The following is a 26,716-nucleotide window of genomic DNA, read 5'->3' as shown; positions in this document are numbered from 1 at the left end:
CAACTCGGTCATACACGAGTCAATAACCCGGAAGTGTAGTTTTGTGCAGTCAGATGAAAAATGCCGTCACCAAACACTAGAAGCTGTCGCTTGTGGTAGGCACAGCTGGAGAACAAGAGACTGTATGTGCAACGACAGCCAGGGCAGGGAAAGGACTTATTACTGTGTCACTGTGGATACACAAACCGCTGGCAGTGTAAGCTTTGCAGAGAGGCAGCCATGGTAGCCTGCTAACATTAGCAGCTGCTGCTGGTGTTTTATAACAGAGCAGAGCTGGGAGAATAAGGCTAACTAACGATGCAGGCAACGTATGAGCCTCTGTGAACAAAAAAAACAAAGATGTGCTCTGAATGTGACACCGAGGGAAATATAAGGGTGGCTCGACAAGCTACCGTCAGCTAGCTAGCCAGCTAGCCGGTCAGCACTGCAGCTTGATGAGCCTCACTTTATTCAGAGATGCACGTCGTATCCTGATAACGGCATGAACGAGGTGAGTGAGTCTGGCTTCTACTGCTGCAACCACGTCTCCGGTCGGGGCGGCTCCAGGTTTAATACCTTTAAAAGCGGCGTTCGGCGTTAGCCAGCTTGCTAACTGTAGGTCAGCATGACTACTTCTCTGGCCATTAAAACATTATTTTATTGTTCCCTACTATTAGAAAATAACTGCAGCGGGGATAGAACCCGGGTCATACCCCCGCTGTAAATAACGCCCAACATGTCTTGTGTTTTAACAAATGTTTGATAGGTGGTAGTTTGACTACGCTGAATACCTTCAGAGAAGTACTTGAACCCATGTTTGATCTCAAACAAGAGACAGCTGGCAACCTGCGACGTGGACGCGTCAGCTGAAAGTAACGTAATAGCATGTAGTAGTGTTTGCAACTAAGAGGCGTCACCTGTCGGTCTCCATTTCTAAAGAGTAATCATGTGAGCCGTTAGCTTCTTGAACTCTGTCCGATGCCTCACTAGGATCCTGCCGCAGGCTCCTGTGATCCTACCAGTCAGCTCCACGTTGCCTGGCGGTGGGAGGAGGGATTCAGGAACAGAGTTTCAACTGGTACAGTGTGTGTGGAGAGCAACAAGTTCTCTGTCTCCCCCCTCACACTGGGCTTCTCTTGTCGGAAAGTGCTATATTGACAAGGAGGAATGACATATCTGTAGCCTGCTCCGACGGCGGGTAGGGTACTGCTTTGTGTTTTAGGCTCTTAACTTCTTGCTGGGCACATGATCTCTTAGAAGAACCAATTCGCTTCTCTGCTTCAGTTCGACTCTGTCGGATGTTTTTTTTTTTTCTTCTATTTTATCTTGTCTGCGTGATCTAGCTCTGCGTAGTGTTACTCTTATGTATTTTATTGTTTTGTGTTTTCACTTTAAAAACAGCAGCTTTAATGTTGACCATTTCCTTTATAAATTTGTGTTTTAGAAATGTTCATTAACTTTTTAAAAGCATTAATCAACTAATGCATCAAGCTCAGACAATTTCTCTCAGTTTTATTTAATTGTAATGGAATATCTTTTAGTTTTGGATTGCTGGGTGGAAAATGCACATAATTTTAGTGATTCATTCAAATCTGTTGAGACATAGATCAAACGATAATTGCTAGTTCAGTTAAATTATTTTGAGACTTGAGTTTGTTTATGTTATAACGCCTTTAAATTTTGATTTATATTTTATATGGCAGATATAACATCCAGCTTCATACATTTTATTACGCTTGGAAATCTTTATTTGTAACAGAAATCCTCTAACATAAGAAATATTTTGGCAATAAAACAATTGAAAATAGTAGTGTTGTATGCTGTAGTGTTAGATTTATTCACTTAAAAGTCAACAGGCAGCACAAGCTGGCCTAACTGCAACCGTTTGTTACTTCTCAAACTTCTGACTGTAGTACAAATGTGGAATGTGATTGGGAAGTGTGTGTGTTTGGAAGGTGATGGTAATATTCAGATAAAAGTATGATGTGAATAACACTGAGAGCTGAGTTTGTGCTCTTGTCAGAGCAGTGAAGCACAGTCAGATATCTGTCAGTGTTTGTTTCTGCAGTCAAACAATCCTCCTTACAAGATTATTCTGGACCTATATTTATCAGCACTAATTGGTTTAGGTGTTTCTAATGCTGAGGAGGTATTGTGGGGGAGTCAGTGTGACCTTCACCCTCCATGCATTTACTTATTTTACTTAGTTTACTACAGGGAACAACTTCACTGTCACACACACTGTACTGACACTACGTATTATTTGACTGGATAGTGCTGTGTAAGCAGTTCAGTGTTTATCCTGTAGCCTTTTAGTTCATGAGCAGTTCGACTCTGATTTATAGCTCAGCTATTGACAGACACTAAACAGGAGACTAATTTAATTCAGCTCAGCCAAACTACAAAACCGCCTTCGCTCAGTCTATATGAACAAAAGACACAGTCTGGTCTGGTCTGGTCTATCCACATATTTTGGATGTTAGGATGTAATTCATTGTGGATTTTTGGGTGTATTAAGGATTATTATCCTGTTATAGAAGCCACTCCTTTTCATTTTCAGCTTCTTTTTTTTTTTTTTTTTTTTTTTTAGAGATGTTGTGATGTTTGCTGGTATTTGATTGAAGCTGTTCTTCAATATACCAGTGTAATGTTCTCTGTGTCACTTGCTGCAACACAAGCCCACAGCATGACTGAGCCACACCTGTGCTTAACAGGTTAAGAAGCATTCTTCTCAAGAAATTTTTGAAAAAAGTTTGTGTGGTGCCTTTTGAAATCAGTTCATTGTCTTTTCACCTAAGTATTCACAGTGACAGTTGATCAGCTGTACTGAAACCTCTGTACCCAAACTTGCATATTGCTGTGTAACTTGATTTATAGTGAAATTTACTATATATATTCATTGTACTGATTATGTGTATTCCTGCTCTGTTTTCAGGATAATGGCTAAAGGATAACATCCACCGAGTCACAGTCCCTCAACCCAAAGTGACCCCACCTTCCCCCTTTGTTTTCTTTTATCTGCAGTCCTCTCTGCAAGCTTTCATTCTTTTTTTTTCTTTTTTTAGCTCATTGGCCTGACTCTAGGATTTGATGGAATGCATGCATTCCAAAGTAACATCATGTAAATTCATTTTAAATTGGATTGTCCTCCTGATACCCTCCTGACCGAAAGACATGATGAAATAATTGCAGTATAACCGCATATTAGATCCTTGCCCATCTTAACCTCAGTCAATAGGATTCTCACTCTGGTTCCATCACTTATTCCCTACCAACACCACCCATTTTCTAGTGTCATTAGGCCATGGTTCGCAAGAAAGGTTCTCTTATACTATGCGGTGCTTTCCTGTTTGTCACCTGGAATGCTTTGCTTCTACTTTATCTTTGGGGTCGCCCTCCTATCGGCCGCCTCGGAGAAGGTGGTGGAGCTGAACCGGGAGGAAAAGAGGAGTGGGGCGTGGGTAGAGGGAAAGGAGTCAACCTTGCCGGGGAGGTGATCCGGCTTGCGGAGGAGGTAGAAATTCAACTTGAGAACCAGAAAAAGCTACTAAAGCAGATTGAAAGTCACAGAGCAGTGTGGGCCCGACAGAAAGATGTTGGGAAAAGAGAAACGGATGATCTAAAAGAAGTCAATGAAGAGGTTGTTCCCCAGTCACTAAAAACTCCAATCCCTCTCAAAAACTCAGTGGAACAACCTGAACAGAAACATACACAGAAGCCTGTTCAAACTGTGGCTCCAGGCTCAAATTTAGAAAAACATCAGGCCACTGAAATAAAGCAAGAGACCATTGAGAACAATAAAATGACGACTTATGCTTCTAGTCCAGAAGTTGTCATTCCTGTTCTAGTTATTGCTTGTGATAGGGTGACAGTAAAGCGAAGCCTTGACAGACTGATACAATACCGCCCTTCTCCAGAACTATATCCAATCATTGTCAGCCAAGACTGTGGCCATGCAGAGACAGCTCGTGTGATTGGCTCATATGGAGATCAAGTGACACACATAAGACAACCGGACCTGTCTGACATCAAAGTTCGGCCAGAGCACAGGAAGTTCCAGGGCTACTATAAAATTGCCCGGCATTACCGTTGGGCACTCAACCAAGTTTTCAACACGTTCTCCCATTCTAACGTGGTCATTGTGGAGGATGACCTCGAGGTGAGTGCTCTCATCTGCATAGACATCTGACTAGCTATCACAACACAGTTCAGAATACAATATCTGTGACTGTATGGGTAACTTGAACATCTATGAACGTACCTTTTTATACAGAAAGTTATATACAGGATTTGGAGCATCATCCAGATGACGTATTTTTCAGGGAATACTCGGAAAGGCAATTCCAAACCACATTTGATGCGTATTAAACGCCATGACTGTTGGAGTCACTGCCATCCTCAAATGTAGAAGCAAGTAGTGACCAATGGCAATAGTCAGAGATTAACTGGAGAGCAGCTATGTGGTTCAAAACCTTTACCCTCTTTAGTCTGCAGGCCTGAATGGAATTGCAGTTGTTGGTATGCTTTATGGGGTACTGTTGACAGACACCTCTGCTCCTCAAAGGAGTGTATGAAGAAAAAGGAAGCGCTGCTTGCAGCTGGTAGAATATAAACCACATTTATTTGCGCCCCCAACTACACTGCCTATTCATGTGATTTTTCAGATGGTATTTTGATTGTCCCCCAATTTTATAACCCACTGCTGTTAGACAACAACTAATGTCTATGTTCAACCATCTCCTTGTCAACATTACAATTTGAAAACGTTGGTTGGTAAAACAGTGCCTCAGCAGTTACAGGAAAGCAACTCCAAAGCAACTTTGACCTGCAGCTCGGGGTTGAAGTGATGTCCTGTAAATCAGCAGTTATTTTGCCAGTGTAGAGAAAACTCTTGGTTTACTTATGTAATCGTTTTCCACTGGTTTCCTTTTTGGTTTCCGCCTTGTTATCACTGACAACTTGGGGACTAACTCTTCCTGTTTCTTTCGACTGGCTGCTCTCTCTTTAAGCATAATTTCAGCTTTTCAACCCCCACAAGTACATCATTTTTGTTGTGCGCATGTTCTTTCATAACAGCTTGGGTTTTGTTTTTGTTGCTTCTTCCATTATTTCTATTAGCAGTAATATTAAAAATACTATGCTGCTTTAAATGTAGTCTGAGCGTCAAGAAACGCACACAGGTGTACAGTCTGCTAGAAAATCTAAGTTGGTGAAGAAAAGAAACCTTAAATGGTAAATGGCCTTGCTTTTATATAGCGCTTTTCTACATATTGGTTCTCAAAGCGCTTTACAGTCACAGACGCATCTACGCATTCGCTCATGCAAGCACACACATTCACACACTGGTGCCACGCACTGGGAGCAACTGGGTGTTCAGTGTCTTGCTCAAGGACACTTCGGCATGTAGCACATTCCAGTGTGGCTTGTAGACCAGCTTCAGCTCTGGCCTTCTGTACTTACTCATTGCTGTGTTCTCAGGTCACTGGCATAAGGGATTGTAACATCTAATCCTGTGTATTAACAAATTGTTATCACCAATAGAAATAAAGGTTTAAACTTAATAAAATAGACATATTTTAATAAAGTGGAATTATTTACGTCATCAGACTGGGTCATAAATAGAGACAACTGAATTAAAGGTTTCAAAATGACAACAATCATATATAAAAATAACATAACTGACATCACCATTGAGGTTAATTTCTGTGAGCTAACCTTTCAAAAGTTGTTGTATTTGGACAGGATCTTTGAAACAGTAGTGTCTCACTACTGTGTATCTTTCTCTACTCATTTAGGTGGCACCAGATTTCTTTGAGTATTTCCGAGCCCTGTATCTGATCTTGCGTTCTGACCCCACCCTGTGGTGTGTTTCTGCCTGGAATGATAACGGAAGAGATGCTTTGGTAGATCCATCCAAAGCTGAGCTACTCTACAGAACAGACTTCTTCCCTGGTCTGGGCTGGATGCTGCTGAAAGAGATGTGGGACGAACTGGAGCCCAAATGGCCCTCGGCCTTCTGGGATGACTGGATGCGTCAACCGGAACAACGCAAGGACCGCTCTTGCATCCGCCCCGAAATCTCTCGAACTATGACCTTTGGTCGGAAAGGTGTCAGTTTAGGTCAGTTCTTTGACCAGTATCTTCGTTATATTAAGCTAAACACTGAATTTGTGCCTTTTACCAAACAGGATTTGTCATATTTGTTAAAAGAGAAGTACGAAGAAAAATTTATCAAAGAGGTTTATAGCGCCCCGCTGGTGAAGATTGAGGACCTCCAGCAAGGGGGTAGTTTAAGAGGACCTGGACCGTACAGGGTACAGTACTCCAGCAGGGACAGTTTTAAAGTGTTCGCCAGAAATCTTGGGGTGATGGATGACTTAAAATCTGGAGTTCCTCGTACTGGTTATAGGGGCACAGTCAGCTTCCTGCACCGGGGACGAAGAGTTTTCTTGGCTCCACCAGAGGGCTGGACACAGTATGACATCAGTTGGAGTTGAGAGACTCATCCAGGGTGTACAGTATGAATGGTGTTGAAGAGGGAAGACAGCCTTATTCAGAGGAACACCCTCTCAAACCAAAGAATATGGCAGATACAGTGGTTCATGAAGAAGTTCAAACGGCACATCACTGGAGCTGGAAGGCCTGTTTGTTTGCAAAGCTTTCAAAATATGGTGCTCATTCAGGATCAGCAAAGATTGCTCACACAGACTTCACAGAAAGCTCATGTGGAAAGTAAATCCCACCCTTAAACACTGTTTCAAAGCATCTATTGGCTATGTGCCTTGCTTTCTGGGCCATTTTGTTTGATGTGTGTTTTTTGTCTACCATTAACTGGAAAAATGTAGACTTAACATCACATTTTCATGTTTGCAGCAGCTGCTTAAATTATCACTAGTGTCAGTGATAATAAATTGGAGGCTAAATACGAGGAAGAGTGATCATTCATAGAACATATTGAACAGTGTTATGTACGAACCTCTCTTTTTTACATTTTGCAAGGTTGTTGATTGAATCTGTTGTAGTTTCTCAAAAGAAAATGGGAAAACTCACAGTTTTAGGTGGTAAACAGAGGCCATATTCAGTACTTCAGTACACTACAGTCATTTTGAAAAGTCATCTACAGCGATATTAACTTCCCAAATTACAGAAGATGTGATCCAGGACTAAGACAATGTACCAAAGCCATGCTTTGCTGTCACTTGGAGCTCTTGACATTTCAGTTACTGAGCACCTTGCGTTTTTTTTAATACAGGAATATTGTAGAAAAGACTTAATAGGTCATAAGAAATCAACAAGGTGGGGACAGACAGTACCAAGCAAGTTCAAAATAATAATATTTGGTCAGACCCAGAGTTGTCTGTTGAGGTCAGTAGAAACAGTGACTGAAATATTAAGAGTTCCAAACACCCAATAGCTTCAATGGACCATAACTCTGAAGAGATTAAGTTGTGGGAAAATATGAGAATATTTTTCACAGGACGTGCAGAAAATGTGTATCGGTGGCTTGATCCTGCTAATTTTTCTTGATTCAGTCAATTATTAAAGTGGAGATAATGGCACACTCTCAGAAAGTCTCTGGAATTCATGCTGCTGCATTCAGTTTGCACATGACAGAAAAAGTTTTGTGATTAATGAAACAGTACAACATAACATTCAGTTAGAGCATTAAGTCAGTGTGAGCAATGGCTTGCCTGTTTCAGAAAGCTCTTCAAATTGTAGCTCTTTATTGAAGGCTGAGTTTTTTATGGCCAGTTTCTTGCTCAAGGAGATCTTGACATAACTAATTATGAAAAAAGATAATTTAAAAAATGTATTTGATGATGTATCAGAGTAGCATGAGTATCTTAGTTTTAACTCAAGTGTGATGGCTTAAGAGAAATGCTTTGCTGGAAGGAATACCATATTAAAAATACTGTCAGAGTTATTATTTTTAGTCTCTTGAACTTAATGTTCTAAGCAGGTTGAATAGCTGCACATGAGAAGCTCAACTTGAACCCCTGATGCTGACTTGTCATTTCATGACATCAAAACTGGTGTGGTCAGCTTAGGTTTATTTAAAAACCTACAGTAGTTTTGATGTATTATGTTTTTGTTACTACAAGAAGAAAGCTGAGGAATGGCTAGAGAAATGATTATCACTGTACTGTAGCTTGGGAGATTATCTACAGATTGACTGATTCCCATTTCTGTATGGTGATGTGTAAAACCACTGCCTGATGTGTTTATAACTTTAATACATTATAAATAAAATCAACTATTTTGATATTCATCCACCCGCAGATGGAGTCACTTTATTCTAAAAAATGTAAAAGGTAGCACATCTCAAACTTATCAATCAAGAAAGACAAGATATTCATCTGTCACTTGTTTATATTGACTCACGTGTTATTAAGCATAGAGGCTTCTTTTACAGCCTTTGGAGGTATACTGGTTCAAGTCTGTGATATCACAAGGGCAGAGTTCATACACAGTAGTCACTATCACAGTTTGTAAATTTCACAAGATTACTGACGGTCACTAATTTCAATAACATTTTAAACTGAAGCCATTAAGTACACTTGCGCCATGGTCAGTGGCGGCTGGTGAATTTTGTGTTGGGGGGGGGCGCAAAGTTTGTAAATCAAACCCCTGTAGGGGGCTCTGGGGGCATCCTCCCCCAGTAGATTTTTGTGATTTTCACGTACAAACTAAGCATTCTGGTGCATTCTGACAAAATAATAAAGACAAAATAGAACATCTCCTTACAAAGACAAATGGGGCCATGGAACTAAGTTTTAACTTAATTTATTTGCCTTGTAAAATCCAGCAAGTTTAAAAGTGCTAATACATCAAACATTTTAATCGCATATAAATATTTGACCTGAGAACAGTGAGAAGTTATTTTTTCATATGGATTTTTAGTATACCATTGAATAATGACTGAAATTTCCCATCCAAGGGGCCAACCAAAGCGGTCTCATCAGCTTCTTCGTTCATGTTCACTGTGGTTTGTAGTCTGAAGTAATGAACGCTAGTTGGTGCTCCAGTATAATCGGTCCGCCGAACTCATCCAGTGAGAAACGTTCCGCGGTGCAAAAATAAGTGTGATTAAAATGCGTAAAAAATGATTAACCCGTTATTTTTGTGTAATTAATCTTAATTAACAAGTTAAAGTCCCGGCCCTAGTTTTAAGTCCTTCATCCCCGTTGTAGTCCATAACATCTCTGTCCCGGGACTTTGAAACAGCACGCAGGTGAAACAAAAAAAGCCGTTTAGCATACACGTTTGAGGTGAAGCTCCTTGTGTATGTCCTCCCACGATCAGTAGCCTGCTGCGAAATGTTTAAGTCCGGACAGTCGGGTCCCAACTCCTTCATCCTTTTCTTCTCCACATAGTATATACAGTCAATTCAGCCGACCGACGAAAATTGCGCGAATGCTTCCTGATGGACGTGATTGATTGATGAATTGTCCAATCAAGCAGCCATCTCTTTGCTCAGTTACGTATGACTCAAGCGCGTTAGGGCGAGCCCCAAATCCTCATTGAAAATGCATTGAAGGCTCATTTTCCGAAAAAAAAAGTTTTAACATGAGAGTCAATGGGAGAAGCTGGGGCGATTTTCCACGTTGATGAATTCGCCCAGAGAGGCGGGACCATTTGAAACGCGACTTGAACCTGACGATTCTGATGACAGATAATATGTCTAGAACACTGAAAACTACTTTTGCTGTGATAGAATTTGTAAAAAAAAAAAAATCCTCTTTCTCCCAGCTGGTAGGGCGTCGCCCAAATCGCCCCTATACACCATCCGCCCCTGGCCATGGTACTGAGTGTGTATCCAAAACATTTCTCTCTTGGCCAGTTTCTTGAAATATTCTCTATTGGGCATCCTGTAGGACCATAACTTTTCATATTATACATGCTTCCCTTAGGCAATATAATTAGGAAAAACTTCCTCAGACAAAACTTAAGTCATTGTAGACTTGTAGACATTGTACATCCCTAATCACTTCAGAAATTCACAAATCATATCGTTTCTCTGGAAGGCATTACCTTGGCCTCAAATATTACTGTGAGGAACCTTGTAGTTAAATTTGACCATATGCTTTAATTTGCACATAAAGAAGTGACTACAGCTGCTTTATTTCACCTGGACCCTATCCCAGCTCTCTAACACAGAGAGACAGACAGCCATTCACACGCACATGCACACCTACAGCAAATTAGGAATCACCAGTGAACCTAACGAGCATGTCTTGGTGCAGTGGGAGGAAAACACATTATTTCCTGACTAACTGAGATTAAAATAGACAGCAGTTAGTAAAGTAAAGAGAACTACAACAGTTTTTTGGAAGATGTAAGACCTCTGTGTTTTGGTGCTCTTGCCCAGGATCTTGTCCAGAGAGCATCTGTCCTTCTCAGGGACAATCTTTGTCCACAGGTTCAGAAAGTCCCTGTGTAAAGCCATTTGCTTTAAGACCATCTGCCCATGGTGTCTGTGGAGCATTCCATTTTTCATTCAGACCAATGTTCTGAGTAAATGATTCTTTTTTTTATTCTTTTTATTCTTTATTTCAAGGATAGCCCCTTGAGATGTACCATCTCATTTTCGAGGGGGTCCTTACAATAATGACAAACAATACAAAGATAATAGGCTAAAGAGTAAGTACTAAACATGATTCCAAAACACATAAACAAAGACACTCACACTCACATACCCACAAACACTCCAACAATGCTCCCCAAAGCTACCCTCCCATCTCCACCCCCACCAGCCCGTGTTACACAAACGGTACGATCAGAAAAATCCCTCTGCGAGAAATAGAAGTAAATTTGTACACATAGGTATACTATACACACAAATAAATACATTTGTCATGCACATGTAAGGTTAAGGTACATATTTGTACACAAATGCACACATATTTACAGTACAGTAGACAAAAGGAAAACAAGTATGAGTAGAGTGAGTCCTAGAGAGAAAAGGTAAGACAGATCAGAAACAAGAGCAAGATGTTTGAAAATGCGTAGTTAAAGATGATATGAAGATATGAAAATGATGAATTAATGCAGCTCTAAACCTTGACAATTCAGTTTCTAAAACTCAATGGCCCACCTCACTTTCGGTGCAGCGTCCACAGACATTTTGGTGACAGCCGTGAGGAGGCGTTCAGTGGAACTCCTTCCTGCTGAGAACACCTGAGCTGCTCCAGTGTTGTCCACTAGCTGGTGCAGGTGTTGTGCCATGCTCTCTTTTACACCAACACAGCGATGACTGAGGAAAGACAAAGACAGAGGATTAAGAGACACACAAATCAAGAGACGATGTTTCACTACACTTCATTTCAAATTTTCTACTGATAATTAATACTGCCTCTCCTCTACTCTTACTCTAGCCCAGTATTCAACAGAGCTCTCACAATCTAACCATGGCTGCAGTGTTGCACTATGGCGTCAAGGGACAGATTGGTCTGTTAATTAATGAAGGCTTTTGTTGTTTTTTGTGCCAGTTTAAGCGGCAGGGCTCATCCTGTACCCTCCTCTTCTGGGTCCATGGCCTTCTGGAGGTGAACATATAACTGAACATATAGTGTTCTGCACACGCAACTGCAGAGCGTAGGTTTCCCACCTGTACAGGACCAGTGAACATCATCAGTCAGTGTAAACACTCACAGACACATGGACACAAATAGAAACTGCATGAAACAAAGATATAAAGAGGAAAGTGTGTACAATACACCTTCAATGAGGAGCAGACACACTTCATGTAGTTTTGTCTTAAAAGTCTCAGAGTGCTGCTGGGCCAGAGCTTGAAGGATTTTCAAGCTGTCCATTTTCTTCATCCTGTTTATTTATATGAAAATAATTAATTCATCTGACTAAACATAATGTCAGGAACAAAACAAATGACACCAACATAGCTAGATAGGTTTAAACTGCTTCTGGAAATGTTGAAAATTAGAGTATATAAAATGCATTTCTATACTACACAAAAAACACAGTTTTTACTGTCTCCTCACTAAAAGGCAGGACATATGAATGTCACACTGAAAGGTTTAATATTAAAGCTGTAATGTAATGTAACTGACATAAGATCCAGCACTTCCTCAGCTGGTACAACAGACTGCTGTCTAGGGTCTGTGTCTTGCCAGTCGTCTGAGGAGATCAGAGTAAAGCAGTCCACAGTCTCCAGGCTGCAGTCACTGGTTGTCTTCTTTCCTGCTGAATAGCAAAACACTTCTTACTTTATTTTCCCCTCATTCAAAACAATTCCATGACGTGTGACTCCATCAACAGACACTAAGTGACATAAAAGAAACCTCAAACGTTTCCACTAAAGACAGTCATCATCATTCAACAGTATATCTTCAGAGGAACCAACCTTTTCTTTTCAGTCTCGCCAACAGCACTGGCAGTTGAGACTTTCTGCTCCTTGATGCAGGAAGTAGGCTACTCGAGAAGGAGATGGCAGATGGGTAAAAAACTCAACAGTGCTTTCCAAAAGATAGTTACCCCTCAGCTCAGTGGATACATTGGACTCTACAGGGCTGCACTGTCCATCATCTGCCTTTTTAAACACTTTTTGGATATACCATGACCTGGATGACTGAGAACATTCACGGACATGATGTCCATGTAGTAAATGTTTTAAACAAGTGTTTTATCGCTTCCTTGTAACTTCAGACTTTCATGTCTAAAAGGAGTTTTTCCTTGCCACCGTTGCCTTCATTCTTGCTCTGGGGATTTCAGGCCGGGTTTCCGAACGGATTTTGAAAAGCCTTTGTATTTGTAAATTTGTATTGTTATTGACGTTGTATAAAATTGGACTTGAATTGATATACACAGCCGCCAGAGGGTGGCAGAGATGCACTTGCAAGAGTTTCCCAACCGAGATGAGTCAGTAGAAGAAGAAGAACCACGCGGATAGGATACTTTCTTCCAGAGATGTCGTGTTTTTCTGGTGACCCCAACTTCTGCCCTGAATGTGGGAACGTTCTCCCTCTCCCTGGAATACCGGACACGGTTCGCTGCCCCCGCTGCTCATTCTCCATCGCTGTAGCAGGTAGGCTACTATGAAGACCATATCACAACTCAGAACACACTGTCGAGTCTGTTTAGCCCCCTGGACACGTTTTACCTCCTTCACTCCTCTTTCTAAACTGGATACCTGATTGTTTTGATGTCTTCTTCTCCATGGTGTTAATTTGGCAGTGGAGAATCACTACACTACCTTTCAGTCGAGTGTCAGGACTAAACCAGTTCACCTTGATGTTGAACCTCGATACGCATACAAACTGATAAATTCTTTCTGTGAAAGTATGGCCATATATTAACAGTAGGCTATAGTGAATTAATTAATTTGGCTTATTTGACTGCGTTCCCTGGTGTCATAATAAATGTAATAGTCTACATCAAGGTCCATTATCTGATAGATCCCAGCTGTCCCCGGTCCCCATCTGAAATCAACCGCCCCCCTAACGCATAGCCTACTGTGTGCTGCAGATATGTATAACCTATATACGGCGTGTTGCAAGATGCGATAGTGTAGCCCGGTTTGAAAAGAAAAAGAAAAAAAGCAGCATTTCTCTCAAGCCTTCTTTCACAATGAAATTCATCAGCAAATTGTTGATATTTGCAGCCACCTTCTCTGCATTTGGTGCAGTTGTTAATTGACTGCCGTTGAGAGGATTTAGACTTTCCTCTGCTAGCATTAGTGGATGCCTTTTCAGATGAGTGCATGGCTGTATTTCTTCTGTTGCTAGTTTGCTGCAATGACCCACTGGGCTCCTCAGATGTCTTCTTGGAGGCGTCTGTGTTGTTATTGTCATGTGATCGGTGACTAGTCGACAGAATGCTTAAAGCATCATGGCCCAGCAGTGAAGTCGACAAACTGACTGGTCAACTAGTCTGTACAACCCCGACTACGTCTGTGACTGAGATCTTCGGGAACCAGAAGGTTGCCTATTTATCAGAAAGTTTGACTGTGCCCACTTCAGCCCACAAAATCATATCAAACTAACGGGACGCGCCGTGCAGGGCAATATGCTACCCTGGGTGACTGACCATGTCGTCCATACCTTAATCTGCCTCTGACTGGGGTTGTGATTACTAGATTCTGCCTGTAACTCCGTTTCATTTTAATCATAGGAGCACAGCAGTTGAGAGAGGATTGGTTGCACAAATTACAAAAAGATCTCTAACAACACAGAACAAGTTCTGCTATTTAAAACAAAATTTTTAGTGTGGACAAAGCCTCACTGTGGGGTCTCTGTTTTAGAGCAAATTATGAACCCCAGACAATGCCTTGTATAAGGAGAGAAGTAGAGGAGGGAGACTTGCTGTGATTCCTCAGTGTGAACTATTTTAACTGGACAATATACATACTGCTGATAACATACATTATTGAGTGATAACTCCACAGGCGTTGATGGATTATCTGTAACCTGCATCCAATTATCTTCCAGAATTCTCCGGCCAAAAGATCCACTCTACAGTTGTCTTTAACCCTGTGGAGCAGTCGTCTATGGCTCTGGAGGGTGGGGAAGACTCTGAACTGAAGGGACCTGTGGTAAGAACAGCATTTCTCCTTCTCACCCACTTATTCGTATAGGGCTAGCAGCTGTGTGCCCTGTTAATGAAATCATCTGCTTCCTCTAGATTGACAGACGCTGCTCTCGTTGCAATAAAGAGGGGATGATTTACCATACCAGGCAGATGAGATCTGCAGATGAAGGACAGACTGTCTTCTTCACCTGTATACACTGCAGGTAATCAGTATAAACACTTATATTTTTGTGCTGGTGTAAGATTGTTTGTTGATTGTATTTTATCTCTTGTAGGTATCAAGAAAAGGAGGACTCCTGAGAGGAAATTTGACTCGCCCTCTTTAATTAATTTTTCATGCATCTGCTGACTGGTTTATCACAGCTGACCTTCTTTATTGACACATAGTTTAAATATGAGTGCAAATAAAAAAGCAAATCTTCCTGCACACTGCACTGCACCTCACTAAATGTTTTTTAGCTCTTATACCAGAACTTTTAGCTGTGTCTCATGGAACTAAAAGGGAGTTTATTCTCTGCGGAGTTCACTGTTTTCATGAAAATGTTGTTGCTCTGTTCTTATTGGGGAATGAAGGAATTATGTGAGGTGCAGCTGAAAGCTACAGAAAAAGTTTCCAAAAAAGATTTCCCGGTCAAACCACAGTTTCCTATGTTAGAATAAACTTTATTTTAAGATTTTAAGAAATGTATATGTCTGATATTGTTTATAATAAAAATGTATTCATGTATTTGTTATTTTATTTCTTGAGGCATTATAAAGCTATGAACAATGTTGACACATATCCCATATACTGTATTATCCCCATGGCTAATACCACATTCAAAATAAGCAGGGCCACTATTTAGAGTTGTGGGTTTTCATCTGGAGAATGATGCATTGGTTGGGACAAATCAGTTCAACAGTTTTTGTTTTTAATTTTTTTAATAAGACTATTTTTTAATGTTTTCTGTTTTGCAGAACAAAACTGCTCCTCCCAAAAAGAAAAACTAATTTGGATTTATGTGTTAATCCTTGCAACATTTGACGATGAAATGTGCCTGCTACACACCAGTTAAGGGAGGCTTTCCTGTGTAGGGTCCTTAGCCAGACAGCTTACACTGCAGTAGTACACAGGCATGATAATTATCTCAGGGACAGGAGCAAGCAGCATTTATAATGGCTGACCCATATCGAAAAATACTCATCACTGATATTCCACGGAAAGGATAATTTGTCAACATTTATCAGTTTATCAACCCTAACAAACTGTATGCAACGCTTACATGGGTATGATGCCTTCATTTTCCCATTAGATATGTGTATTAGTTTCATGATCCTACATGATTGCACTCACTTGTTCACCCAGATAACTGCTCACTCACACATACACCGCCATGAGAGCATCCATTTGTATTGCATCTTCGTTAAAGAGACGGTTCCGTGATGCTGACAGTACACGGTATCAGTGGTTTGTCTGCACTCTAAATATAGTACAGCAGGTGGCGATCGCTGAATAATTGTCCAACGCTTGCTACTGAAGAAAGCCGAAGAAGAACCAGACCAATGAGAAGGCGCTCAAAGTCACGTGACATAGAAACATGGCCGCTAGCTGACAGTAACAATGTAGATATCTGGCACAAAGGGAGTTTTCTAAATTCGGTATTTATAAAATACATTTCACATTGACTCATGTCTCTGTAGTAACCGTTTCGTGAGTGTCTTTAGTTGTCTCTCCGTCTGTAGTTGATGGCCAAAAGCGCCAGGACAGTTATTGCATTCTGCATTCGTGAGTTCAGTGAAATTCAGTAGTGGGCCATAACTTTTCTGCTTCCGTTTGATGACATCCCTCTGTACTGCGGCACACGATGAAACTGCGTGTCCAGCTGCAGTGCAAGAACTTGCATGAATACCTGAGAGAGCTGAGTCCTGAGATTCTGGACAGACTGTACAACCATCCAGCAACATGTCTGGCTGTCTACAGGTACGAGGGCTTGACACGCGCCGTGAAGATGCTCATGATGTTGATAACTCCCAGTTATGGTGTACACTTAAAGCTGTTGTGTTTGTTTGTTTTTTTTTCTAAAGGGAGCTCCCCTCTCTCGCCAAGAATTATGTGATGCGCATGCTGTTCCTGGATCAGCCTCTTCCCCAGGCAGCCGTGGCACTGTGGGTGAAAAAAGACAGTCAGAAGTGAGTCGGCTTAATTTGTCCAATTACTGCTCACTAGGCTTCTAGCATCCATCCTGATTGTGCTCCTTTACTTTTTGATGGTCATTGTTGTTCATCATGTACATCCACATTAGTTCTTTAACATTTTTATAATGCATGCGTCCCACAAGACAGACAGTTGCCTTAATGATTTGAATGACAGTCTATGTAATTCACTCCAAATTCAATGTTTTAGGGATGCGCTGATCTGTCATTCCTTTTTCCCTTAATAAACTAAACGCTCTGTGGCTCAGTAGGTAGAGCGTGGGAAACACATGCCAGAGTATTCTCAACAGATCCCTGTTTTAGCCGACCACAGGAGTGATCTGTGATGATTAATGGGACTCTGATTACTATGGGTATGACTCTTTGAAAGTTGGATTCCTACGGAGTAAAACCGTGCTAGAACAGAAAATAAAGTTACTTCAGGGTTTGGAGCTCTGTGGGACTTGGTGGGAGAAAAGGGGTGGACTGGACTGCATATTTCCCTGCAATAATTAGTTCCATTTATAATAGTTGTTGTTGTTTTTTTTTTCGTTTGTTTTTATGTCTTTGGCTTCTTCATGCAGGGATCACGATGAATGCGTTTCAGTGTTGACCGGACTCCGCCTTTGGCACAGTCAACAGCTGCAGGGTGGTCTGCAGGGATACATTTTAAATCCAGTGTTCAAAGACAACCTGAGGACAGCTCTGCTTGGAGGGTACGTCTAGTGCTGTGAATAACCGATTAAAAATGTAATAGACTCTAATGTTTTTGTTCAGTGAATGGCCTTTGATAATGTTTGTAGAAAAACCAAACACACTTGCTACATGCTTGAGTTAAGGACCAAAATGTGAAATCCTCACTCCTAGCATATAAATCAAGTGAACCCATCCACTTCTGTGTTGACATACAGGGGCAGAGTGTGGGCTGATGAGGGGAGCACTCTGGGTCCCGACCGCCATGCACGGGACATTGAGAGTCTTGACCGCTATGCTATGGAGCGCTGGGAGGTCATTCTGCAGTTCATGGTGGGTTCTCCCAGTGCTGTCAGTCAGGACTTGGCTCAGCTGCTGGTTCAAGCAGGCCTCATGAAAAGGTACACAGTAATCTTCACCTTACTTTAACATTTCTACAACTGATACTCATGAAAACAAGGATTCTGTTGAAGGGTTTCAAATAAGCTTCCCATGATATAATGCTAACGTAGCACTGTTTAATAGGGATCAAAGCGTGACGTAAAAACGTCAGGAGCCTCACCCGTTCATAATGTAGAGCATTTGGAAAAAAAGGAGCATGTTATCAGGTTTTTTTTTCTTCATTTTAGATTTTTACTTGTTTTTTAGGGAATAATAATAATAATGATATAGAGATGAGGGTTATGCCTTGTTGCAATTCACAGTTTGTGTCATTTTGATATAAGAAAAGGTTACCATAAGATAAACCTTCAGATAAAACAGATAGATGCTCTCTTTGGATCAGCATGTTGTGTGTGATCATTGTTGCTTTTACAGAAAAATATATGACTGGTGTCACCCGGCTAGAACAAATATTTACAAATTGATCATTTGCAATTTTTGTTGCTTTTGATGGTATGCCATGATTCAGTGGCTGCACAGTGAGGAAGGGTGTGAAATTTCAGTTCTCAGATCAGATAGGTTTGTGGGTGCCATGCACCATGTCAGAGGACATACAAAGTGTATATGTTTATTTCTTTGCAGTCATGATATCGGATCAAAGGGCAGAGCCAATGCATTACTTAAAAAGTCAGTGAGACATTTACGTTACTTTACTTGCATCTGTAATGGCAAACTCCACCAGAGACCAGATTATTTTGTAGCGTATGCCCTTCAGAATCATGGAAAACACACATTTGCATACTGCATAGCCGTAACCCTTTACAGGAAGGATGGATGGGAAATGCACTCAGAGAATTTTACCTGTAGGTTGAATTATTGTTGTGTTATAGGTCAGGACTATAATTCCTATTGTCCTGTCTTTCTCTGACTATCAGCGAGGCAGGGGAGGCGCCCTACATTACCTCAGCTGGCTTCCAGTTCCTCCTGCTGGACACAGCCTCTCAGCTGTGGTATTTCACCTTGCAGTACCTCAAAACTGCTCAGGTATATATGTGTTGTGTTCTGCTTTCACCTATTAGTTTAAAATAAGTAAACCACCTTCTATGGTCTATTTATACTGCTGTCACCCTGATTAACATATTTTTAAATGGAGAGGCATGAGCTGGAGGGACTTGCCCTCTTGGGTCACAGAGATCCATTCCAAGGATTTCTGCTTTACATATTATACGTAATTCAATTCAATTCAATTCAATTCAGTTCAATTAATTTCAGTTTTATTTTATTTATATAGCATCATTAAAGATAGAAAAATATCTCAAGATGCTTTGCAAAGCCCACAGCCTATGCTCATTAAGGTTTGGTCACTGTCCTATTTGTGGAAAAGAATGTATTTTACTGGGAGTGGAATTCATACACAATAAAGAAGGACAAAATTAAGGTGATTAACTGTGAACAGCAATATAACTGCATTAAGATGCTATTTTTGCTTGAGTAACATACATGTGTGTCAGCACAGAATAACTCATAACTTTGGGTGGAAAATGATATATGAATATCTTATCTTAAATACACAATACAGGACTTTATTGACATATTATCACTGGTCATTTGGTCATGCTCCACTTCCATCAAAGAGAGGACATGAGCGGATGCAATAATCTAAGAGCTCCAAAATATTTTTATATAGAGTTTTATATAAAATAAGGTAATATGGTCATCATAATAATTATAATAAACACATATTTTATACTTTGTCTCTTGCAGTCCAGAGCGATGGACCTGGTGGAGATCTTGTCATTCTTATTCCAGCTCAGTTTCTCTACTCTTGGCAGAGTGAGTGCACAGCTTCTGATTTTCAGATCAGAAAAAGCATCATAACAATGTCACAGTGCCGTGTTCTAAGGGTTTTAAAAATTGCTGTTGAGTTTGTGTTCTTTTGTTGCCAATTAACATGTGTTGTCCGTGTGCTTCAGGATTACTCAGTGGAGGGTATGAGTGAGTCATTACTGACTTTCCTGCAGCATCTGCGGGAGTTTGGACTGGTTTTCCAGAGGAAGGTGAGACGTTAAAGGAAAGGGAAGATCCAGTATTCCTTTAAATACTATCAGCACCACTCATAACATTTCCGTCAGATGAGAAGGAACCGTAATAATCCACGCGTTTAAGCTGGTTCACGGCAGTAGAGACCGAGCAGTGCAATGCACCAAACTATGATTTGGTCCCTACAGGCAACGGCCATTCTGCTGGGCCTGCTGGGCATGGGCTGATAATGTTAAAAAAAGAGAGATTGACAGAACCTAATTATGTTCATACTGTCGCAACACGGTATAAAATGTGATTTAGTGTTATATTTCCATTAAATTGATTTAAAAGATTTAAAAATGATAGAAACTTTAAAAATTGCCTCCCATGCACAGCATTAGTCATTGTACAGCTGCTTTCACAAGCTTGCACTAACCATGATGTGTGAGCTGAGCAACTGTACACACAGGTACCTACATAGTCCTGTCAGATCTATGTTTGTAAAGAAAGTTTAGGAGTTGTGTTGTCATTTTATTATCCTCATTCTGTAGTGATTATTTTTCCTACCATCTACAGCTGTTAGGTATTCAGCAGTGAATATGTAGTATAACACACACTTCGATTCCAGCCCTCCGCTGATTGACAGTTGTAATGATTGAAATCTGTATATACAGAGCTAATGTAAGCATTTATTAATTTTTTTTTTTAACAATTCTTCCGTCTTTATCATCAGAGGAAGTCGAGGCGTTACTATCCCACCAGACTAGCAATCACTCTGGCTGCAGGAGTTACTAGCAGATCCTCGTCTTCCTCCTCCAACCTGGCTTCCACTCCCAGTACTGGAGAGGCAGGCTTCATTGTGGTAGAAACCAATTATCGGATCTACGCCTACACAAGTATGTCTGAAAAGTGGAAGACTTTGAACTGAGAACTGCACCATAATTCAGTCATATATCAACCTCCTTGATTAATTATCAGATGGATATAAGTCTAGTGTCAGTGTGTCTGTGTACCATAGACAGGAAGTTGGGAGCCAAAACTGGCCTGCCAGAGGATCTAATCTGGCCCAAGGCATGAATTTGCAAAGTGCAAAATGCGGACCCTTCCGAATCCCAGGAACACTGTGAACTGGATTGAAATGAGCTCCAACATGCGCGTTTGGTACCATAGACTAATTGACTTAATTGATGGACTTAATTGATATTAAATTCAAAGGTGGAGACCACCTGGTCAAAAATAAATGTTATGTGTGCTTTTCGAAGTATATTTGTCATAATGTATTTCCTTTTAACGCTACAGTGGTTATGTTAATGTATGGGAGGCTGAGCTCTCATGGCAGCATAGCTGTATATGAAGCCAATCAGGCCTCTCTGCACCCTAGAAAGAGTCAGACATTCTAACTGGTGCTATACACACATCCCAAGTTTAATATTTTCGTAGATCCGTCATCCGCTCACTTTTCAAAGAGTGATTACTCAGAATAGTTTTGAGGCAGGTTACCCTCCACCCTCTTGTAAAATAAGAGAACAGAGCACTACAAAAGTAGCTGCTATTCCTAATTTGTCCACTGTTTTAGTCAGAGTAGCGGACACAACTTCCAGAAATTCCAAGTTATTCATAAAATGTTTTGTAAAAGGATAGTTCAGTAAATGTTTTCATGATGTACTTGTACTTCTTTGCACTAAAAGAAAGGGAAACATTTGGAGTTGTCATTATTTATAGGTTATTCTACTTTCTGGTCCGGCCTGCTTTAAATCACATTGAGTTGTATGTGGCCCCTAAACTACAATGAGTTTGACACCCCTGGTCTAAAGTTTAAAACTTGACACTTATCTGACACTGAATTTGTTCAATGTTTCTTGTAATTATTGAAAGAATGTACAACTTGGGATTAGTTTACAAAGCTTTGCTGACTTGTTTGTGTGCCTTTTTCAGATTCCGAACTCCAGATCGCTCTGGTGGCCCTCTTCAGTGAAATGCTGTATCGATTCCCCAATGTAGTGGTGGCTCATCTTACAAGGGAGTCAGTGCAACAGGCCATCGCCAACGGCATCACTGCACAACAGGTACTCGGCAGGTATTTAATACTGGAAATCATGACCAAACCCTGTGATAGACTGCCGACCTGTCCAGGGTGTACCCCTGTTTGTGCATCAACTCTGAACAATGGAATGTTGTACCAGCATTCCTGTGTCAGTTATCACTCCTGGGTCTTGTCGCTCCTCTGCACTCATATGGAGGTTTTGCTTTGTTTTTCTGTTGCAGACGTGCAGTTTGAGCTGAAAAATGGCTTGCTTGTCCAGATCTTGACTTTCCACAGTCTTCCTTAACATAATGACATTCCAGACAGTAGAAACTGCAGACTGGAAGTGCATTGATAGCTTTGAATAGCCTTCTTCTCCTTCTCTAGTCATGTTAATTTCCAGATCCTTAGTCAGTTGCTTAAATGGCTCTGTGGTTGTTAAGTGTTACAAGACTTGAAGAACGAGCTCTGGGTCTGTCATTTGACGTGCCTTACAAGTAATCACCAAATCTCTACTTGGTATCCCCCTAAGGAGCTGCAAAATTCTGTTGAGGACAGGGATGTAGGAGGAGGATCTAGTTTTGCCTCCTGCCACTGCGAACGAACCACCTGTGAGCATCAGAAAATGGATGGATGAATTGATGGTCAAACAGTTATCAGTAATCAAAGACAGACTCTTCTTAAAGTCTCATTCCCATCCCAAAAAAAGATGGGACGCTTTTTAATGTAAATCTAGAAGAAAATGGACTGATTCGCTAATCATTTAGACCCCAAACTTTATTGAAATTGATAAGTCAGCATATTATACATTCATTCATTCATCTTCTATACCCGTTTAGTCCTGTTAGGAGTCACGGGGGTCTGCTGGAGCCTATCCCAGCTGTCATCGGGCGAGAGGCAGGGGTACACCCTGGACAGGTCGCCAGTCCATCGCAGGGCTAACACAGAGACAGACAACCATTCACACTCACACGCACACCTACGGCATATTATACAAATTTTTTAAAAAATATATTCCCATTTTGAATTTGAAGGTAGCAACAGTTTTTTGGGAAGTTGGAACAGGGGCAACTCAAGTATGAAACAGACCCTCAAGAGATTCAGTAGTGAAAAGTTTGCAGAGGTGTCCACCTCTCTGAAATATCACAGTGAATCATAACCTTTGCTTAAGGATATTTTCTCTGATTGGACCTCTTTGAATTTTATTTGACTACCCCTGTTTTATATTATCCAGATTATCCACTTTCTAAGGACCAGAGCTCATCCTGTTATGCTCACACAGGTACAGTAACACAGTCTGTCCTCTTAACACTTAATGCTATTAAGTAATGACAGATTGACCTTTAATTGGTCTGCGCGATGTTTTCATTCTGCATTCTTGTGCTTTAGACCCCAGTGCTCCCTCCAACCATAACGGATCAGATCCGACTGTGGGAGCTGGAAAGAGATCGACTGCAGTTTACAGAGGGTGAGTACGGTAATTTAGTGTGTGTGTGTGTGTGTGTGTGTGTGTGTGTGTGTGTGTCATATGTGTCCGATCAAACCCTGAGAAATGAATAGATATTTGTTGTGTATTTTGTCATGTTTTAATACCATGTCTCCTTGAGCTCCTTGATGTTTTAATTTGCTATTAATGTGAGCTATTCCTCCATGTTAACTAATTGATTATCTATAATCATCTCTATGTATTTCTACTGCACTAATTCCAGCAGTACAATGACAGTCATATCATGCTTACAAATACTGTTTTCATATAGTAAAGTAATTGCGGTCACTGGGTTTCATTAGAAGGTATATCCTTATATTTTGGTCTTTGTGATTTTGAATCCTTTGTCTTTATTTTTTAACTTTTCTCTTTGCTCTATTTGAATTGCTCTTGTTTGGTCTTGTTGTTACTACTGTTTGTACAACACTTTCTGTAGTTATTCAGCAATTAATGGGCATAAGCGACTTCCCACTTTAATAATTTCTTAACACCGAAAATGCACAAATGAATTCTAGGTGATCAGGTCCATAATCCTCACTCTTTGCCATAAGACTTCCCACTTTTTTTCTGTTACGTTCGTTAGACTCTCTTTACAGTCTAGTGTTTGGTTGCTCTAGTTAAATAAGTGTCTTTTAATGACTGGTTGTTAGCTAAATCCAGCCAACTATGTGCTGTTACAGAGCATTTGCCTGATCAATAATTGCTTTCATCTTCTTAAAAACGTAATTGCCTTGATTATAGCTAATCAGCTTGGATCTTCATGTTCAGCCACCTCAGATGTGGCATTTTATGAATTCATCTTCCCACAATATATTATTACATAGTGTGGTTAAAAAACTGGATTATAGTGTTATGTGTGGAAAGGTGGATTAGTTTCCATATAAAGAGGATAACATGAGAGAGCTCAGTCGAGACCATCTAGCTCTCTTGGTAACATTGATTCATAGAGGATTATACACTAATAAATATGTAATTATGACGAGAGATAATTTTGCACTTCTTGAACGACTCCCATCCTGGACTCCCGGAAAGTTTTGTGACTGCATTTGGCATGGTTGCAGCCATGTGTATGTGTATAAACCTGCCTCAGTTCTCAAGACCAACTCAGTGGTAGTTTGTGCAGCAGTCGGTGTCTCCACATACATACAGTAGCAGCCACACTATCACTACTGGTAAATGCTGTATTCCATTCCTGCTTATAGATTCCGTTGAATCCTACACACTGGTCTTTAAACTGCAGGGAAATCTAGTGGAGAAGTCTATCTGGAATGCAGCTGGGACTGTTGCCAAAAAGTTATCTTGTGGGCAATTTGTGAGAGATTGCCTATAGCTGATACCTTTTAACAATGTCAAGAGATTTGTTTTTCCATTATTGTATTCAATTCTGTTAATATTTGATTCATATTGAATGTATTTTGCCTCTGCCCTAACCATACCATTAAGTCTTTATCCATAAACAGTTAATCCAGCAAATAGTAATGATTATAATGCATAATGGCTTCCCTTTCTCAGATGCCATCAATACAGAAAAAAACAGGTGGTGATGGTGTGTGTGAGACCTGTATTCACAAATTATCACAAGAGTGCTTCTTCACTGATTAGCACAATAATATAATGACACTAAAAGCAAAATAACAACACAAGAACCAATTCTTATTTGATAATATTTATATAATGTGATGTTGACCTCACACTATTGACGGAGCTCGGTCAATAGTGCAGAACTGTCTGAACTCTTGAACACTCTAATACAGAGATACATTTCTCACCTGTCTCTGTTGTTGATGTCTCTTTCAGGAGTGCTCTATAACCAGTTCCTGTCCCAGGCTGATTTTGAGGTGCTGCGAGACAGAGCTCAGGTTGGATTTTGCTTCCTAGCTAAATAACAACACATTATCATATGTTGCTGTCATTACTGTATATTTTATGAACATTATATACTGTTTTAGAGATAATACCCATTGTTCTCTATGTGTGTTTCTACTGTTGCAGCTTTTTTATTCCTTGTTGTGCTGCAATTATACTACAGCAGTTATGCTGTGAACAATTTGAGCAATTGCAAAATTTGCAGATTTACTCTACTAAAATCACTATTTCGTTATTTCTGTAGTATCCCCTAGTTAGGAACTTGAGTGCCATCTTGCTATAATGTAGCACCATAGTATGATGGATACCGTCATGGATTTTTCAACATTCCAGCAACTTGGTACAAACCCACTACAGTATACCATTTTATGATTAATGTGACACAATACTTTGAAATACCCTTTGATTGGCCAGAATGTGAAGAGAGACACAAAATTAATGGTTTGGATCCAATTTGCAAAGATGTGAATTTGTTTGTTTTCTGTAGTCTGAGCAAGTACAATGATTGGCAATAGCTGGATCTTTGGAACTTATTGCCCTGCTGCATAATTTGGAGCTGATCAGATGCCTCCTTGATAGAGTCTAAACAATCTAAAATGCCACAATGCTATCCAAGAAAATTGAAATGAACTATTTGACTTGTCAAAGTGTATAAAAGCAATATACATGTCTAAGCTTTCTTAAATTTTAGTTTTTTTGTGTTGCATAGGCCTAATGCTCCCTGTTTTGGTAACTAACAGAACGGCCACTGCTACAAAACTAAGACCCAAGTTGTAATAAACCATCATTTTCCTTAATACACTGTAATAGATGGAGCCAGTAGCCTGCAGCTGTTTGATGAAGTTGTTCTTGTGCAGGGTCTGGGCTGTCTGGTTTGGCAGAATGTGGCTCAGAGGGTGATTGTGGTGACAACGCAGGGACACAGTGAGGTCAAGAGGTTCTGGAAACGACAGAGGACTCACACGTAACTGGAGGAAGATTAACCAGGCGCAGTGATATCACACCTGAGGACAGCTAGTCCTGTGATGTCCAGGCATTTCCCTGCTTTTCACAGTGTTCATTGTTGTCAGTACTATAAAAAGATGGAGATGATTGTATATGTTTTATAAAATGCTGACTTCTCTATATTTTGGATTGACTGAACTATTTTTTTCTTCTTTTAGTAGTTATAGTAGTAATTAGTGAGAAAGTCAATGAGGAAACATGTTGTTCAAACTGCACTGTATAAGCCTCAAGGTCCAAATATGGGTATAATTCTAGGTGTATTAGTTAGAGTACCCTGTCGGGGTTTAGACCACCTGTAGTGCCATGGAACATGCACTATAAATGACCTTGGAACTGGTCAGTTCAAAGCAAGGACACAAATGCATCAAGGGATCTCAAAGTAAAGTTTTAGCAACATTTGTTCATACAAAGAAGGCCACTCTATTTGTCCAATCAGAAAAACGAATGCCAGATAGCTTGCTACGGATCTGAGAACCATATCATTGATAGTTCAGGAGTCAGTGTGGGATTGTGACCTTTAAACAGCTAGAGAAGTGACACATGGC

At 40.5% G+C, this 26,716-nt stretch overlaps 3 protein-coding genes across 4 annotated transcripts; all 3 read left to right on the top strand.

The window, feature by feature from the left end:
- On the top strand, positions 1 to 8,250 carry mgat1b (alpha-1,3-mannosyl-glycoprotein 2-beta-N-acetylglucosaminyltransferase b). Of its 2 annotated transcripts, none has more exons than XM_084562678.1 (3): positions 1 to 490; positions 2,915 to 4,138; positions 5,775 to 8,250. In XM_084562678.1, exons 2-3 carry the CDS (start codon positions 3,284 to 3,286, stop codon positions 6,474 to 6,476), a joined length of 1,557 nt encoding a protein of 518 aa, XP_084418804.1. In that variant the 5' UTR covers positions 1 to 490; positions 2,915 to 3,283; the 3' UTR covers positions 6,477 to 8,250. The 2 variants fall into 2 exon arrangements, with proteins under 2 accessions (XP_084418804.1, XP_084418805.1); XM_084562679.1 differs by lacking the exon at positions 1 to 490 and adding an exon at positions 772 to 1,177.
- A 4,556-nt stretch (positions 8,251 to 12,806) lies between these two features.
- Positions 12,807 to 15,227, top strand: polr1h (RNA polymerase I subunit H). The gene is made up of 4 exons (XM_084563843.1): positions 12,807 to 13,021; positions 14,424 to 14,527; positions 14,617 to 14,726; positions 14,799 to 15,227. The coding sequence occupies exons 1-4, from the start codon at positions 12,904 to 12,906 to the stop codon at positions 14,821 to 14,823; spliced, it is 357 nt and encodes a 118-aa protein (XP_084419969.1). The 5' UTR covers positions 12,807 to 12,903; the 3' UTR covers positions 14,824 to 15,227.
- Positions 15,228 to 16,080: 853 nt separating this feature from the next.
- gtf2h4 (general transcription factor IIH, polypeptide 4) lies at positions 16,081 to 26,293 on the top strand. The gene is made up of 13 exons (XM_084562851.1): positions 16,081 to 16,483; positions 16,588 to 16,692; positions 17,280 to 17,411; positions 17,607 to 17,789; positions 18,705 to 18,813; positions 19,534 to 19,602; positions 19,743 to 19,826; positions 20,525 to 20,687; positions 21,727 to 21,857; positions 23,049 to 23,096; positions 23,204 to 23,282; positions 25,098 to 25,159; positions 26,024 to 26,293. Exons 1-13 carry the CDS (start codon positions 16,368 to 16,370, stop codon positions 26,132 to 26,134), a joined length of 1,392 nt encoding a protein of 463 aa, XP_084418977.1. The 5' UTR covers positions 16,081 to 16,367; the 3' UTR covers positions 26,135 to 26,293.
- Positions 26,294 to 26,716: the final 423 nt, after the last annotated feature.

This window comes from Chelon labrosus, assembly GCF_963514085.1.
Source record: "Chelon labrosus genome assembly, chromosome: 16".
Taxonomy (NCBI): Eukaryota; Metazoa; Chordata; class Actinopteri; order Mugiliformes; family Mugilidae; genus Chelon; species Chelon labrosus.
This window is presented reverse-complemented; position numbering and strand designations above follow the sequence as displayed.

Coding starts and splice junctions, on each gene's coding strand:
- mgat1b (XM_084562678.1), top strand. CDS start 3,284: ATGGTTCGCAAGAAAGGTTCTCTTATACTATGCGGTGCTTTCCTGTTT. Junction 4,139..5,774: donor TTGTGGAGGATGACCTCGAG/GTGAGTGCTCTC, acceptor CTACTCATTTAG/GTGGCACCAGATTTCTTTGA.
- polr1h (XM_084563843.1), top strand. CDS start 12,904: ATGTCGTGTTTTTCTGGTGACCCCAACTTCTGCCCTGAATGTGGGAAC. Junction 13,022..14,423: donor ATTCTCCATCGCTGTAGCAG/GTAGGCTACTAT, acceptor ATTATCTTCCAG/AATTCTCCGGCCAAAAGATC. Junction 14,727..14,798: donor TTCACCTGTATACACTGCAG/GTAATCAGTATA, acceptor TATCTCTTGTAG/GTATCAAGAAAAGGAGGACT.
- gtf2h4 (XM_084562851.1), top strand. CDS start 16,368: ATGAAACTGCGTGTCCAGCTGCAGTGCAAGAACTTGCATGAATACCTG. Junction 16,693..17,279: donor GTGAAAAAAGACAGTCAGAA/GTGAGTCGGCTT, acceptor TTCTTCATGCAG/GGATCACGATGAATGCGTTT. Junction 20,688..21,726: donor TCGGATCTACGCCTACACAA/GTATGTCTGAAA, acceptor TGCCTTTTTCAG/ATTCCGAACTCCAGATCGCT.